Raw genomic sequence first — 1756 nt, 5'->3', positions numbered from 1 at the left:
GATTCGGGCTCTCATAAAATACTACCTCTTTTCCTGTATAAATATTGTCTCATCATATAGAAAAATGTATATGAACTTATATCACAAAGTAAAGAATTAGATACTAAGAAATTATGTCATTGTACATCTAAAAAGTTGATGACAAACACCTACGAATTATATTTTTCAATGTGTCTTTGCATTTTTAAATTATTGCACAAATTTTTCAAAACGCTAAAATATTTTGTGTGTGTATATGAGATCAAACAATCCCTCAATCATTTATCTGTTGTATATATCATTGCGTATTTAACTATTCACAAATACAATTATTCAATACTTTTAACTTTGGTAATGTTGGGTGGGTTCACTCCTCAGGTGAAATCCACTAGTTTTATTAGTATTAGTATTATTATTATTATTATTATTATTGAAAAAAAAGAAAGAAAAAAAAGAGGGTATTATTGGGCTAGGCCCACGTGAAGGAAATAAAAGAGATTTAGAAATCCTAAGAATTAGTAGAACGAAAAGAGAGAAGAAAAATAAGAGTTTGGTTCTGGTAGTGGTAACAGGTGTGTAGCAAACTTGCTCTGTTTGATCTATAAATTTAGTATGTTATTTCTACCACTGAGTTTGTTATTTTAATATACAGTTTGAGTAGTTTTATCTTCTCTGAGAGTAACTTTGACATACCCGCTTTAGTGGAAGATTGTTATAAGGTTGTTATTGTTGATTGATGTTCCCTATTGTTATTAGGAAGACTCTGATGTACCTATTAATTATTATAGTGGAAGTTTTACTGGACTAGGTCCCGTGATTTTTATTCTTTCAATTTTAGGGAAGTTTTCCACGTTAAAAATTGCGTTTGTCTCATATTTAATTTTCTGCCAATTATTTTTGCTCTTTTTCTGTTTGGCCATTTATCTGCACAGGAGGGAGAAAAATGTTTCGCATTATTGAGATAGTTATCGCTAATTATCTCTGGTTTTTTTCCCAACAAAGTGGTATCAGAGCTCGGTTATTTGATTTGTGCATTTAAATGGAGGAGGAAAATAAAAGTCCCAATATGATTAAACTCAACTCTTTTAATTATACAGTTTGGAAGACTCTCATGGAAGACATGTTATACAGTAAAGATTTGTATGATCCTATTGAGGGTGACACTGCTAAACCCGCAGATAAATTTGACGCTGACTGGAAGAAGATGAATAGAAAGGCAGTGGCGTTGATCAGGCAGTGGTTGGATCTTAGTGTGTATCCACATGTTGAAACTGAAATAGATGCTAACAAGATGTGGGAAAAATTAAAAGAGTTGTATGAACGAAAGAATGTGCAAAATAAAGCATTCTTGATTCCGAAGCTGGTGAATATGAAATACAAAGATGGAGATTCAATGACAGAGCATATGAGTATTTTTTAGAATACAGTGAATCAGTTGACAACTGCAGAAATTAAATTAGATGATGAGTTGAAAGTGTTGTTATTGTTGAGTTCCTTGCTTGATAATTGGGAAGTCCTTGTTGTGACGTTGACCAATTCAGCTCCAAGTGGAAAGTTGAAAATGTCAACAGTTAAAGAGAGCATGTTGAATGAAGAAGCTCGAAGAAAGGAACGTGGTTTGATTGGTTCTTCCTCAAAGTCAGAAGCACTAGTTACAGAGTCACGGGGGAGAAGTCAATCTAGAAACTTCCATAGACGCGACAACTCTGAAAGTCATAGCAAGTCAAGAAGCAAGTCGAGGACTAGAAAAGAAGTGATATGCTATCATTGTGGCAAA

General features: G+C 33.2%; 1 protein-coding gene across 1 annotated transcript in view; it reads right to left on the bottom strand.

The window, feature by feature from the left end:
• Nucleotides 1-1756, bottom strand: part of LOC101508200 (putative protein FTc) — a 7515-nt gene that overhangs the window by 498 nt on the left and 5261 nt on the right. Inside the window, 1 exon segment of the mRNA XM_073366135.1 lies at nucleotides 2-33. Coding sequence (XP_073222236.1) covers nucleotides 2-33 — 32 coding nt within the window.

Source organism: Cicer arietinum, chromosome 3, assembly GCF_000331145.2.
Source record: "Cicer arietinum cultivar CDC Frontier isolate Library 1 chromosome 3, Cicar.CDCFrontier_v2.0, whole genome shotgun sequence".
Lineage (NCBI taxonomy): Eukaryota > Viridiplantae > Streptophyta > Magnoliopsida > Fabales > Fabaceae > Cicer > Cicer arietinum.
The sequence above is the reverse complement of the archived record's forward strand: the minus strand, read 5'-3'. Positions and strand labels throughout refer to the sequence as shown.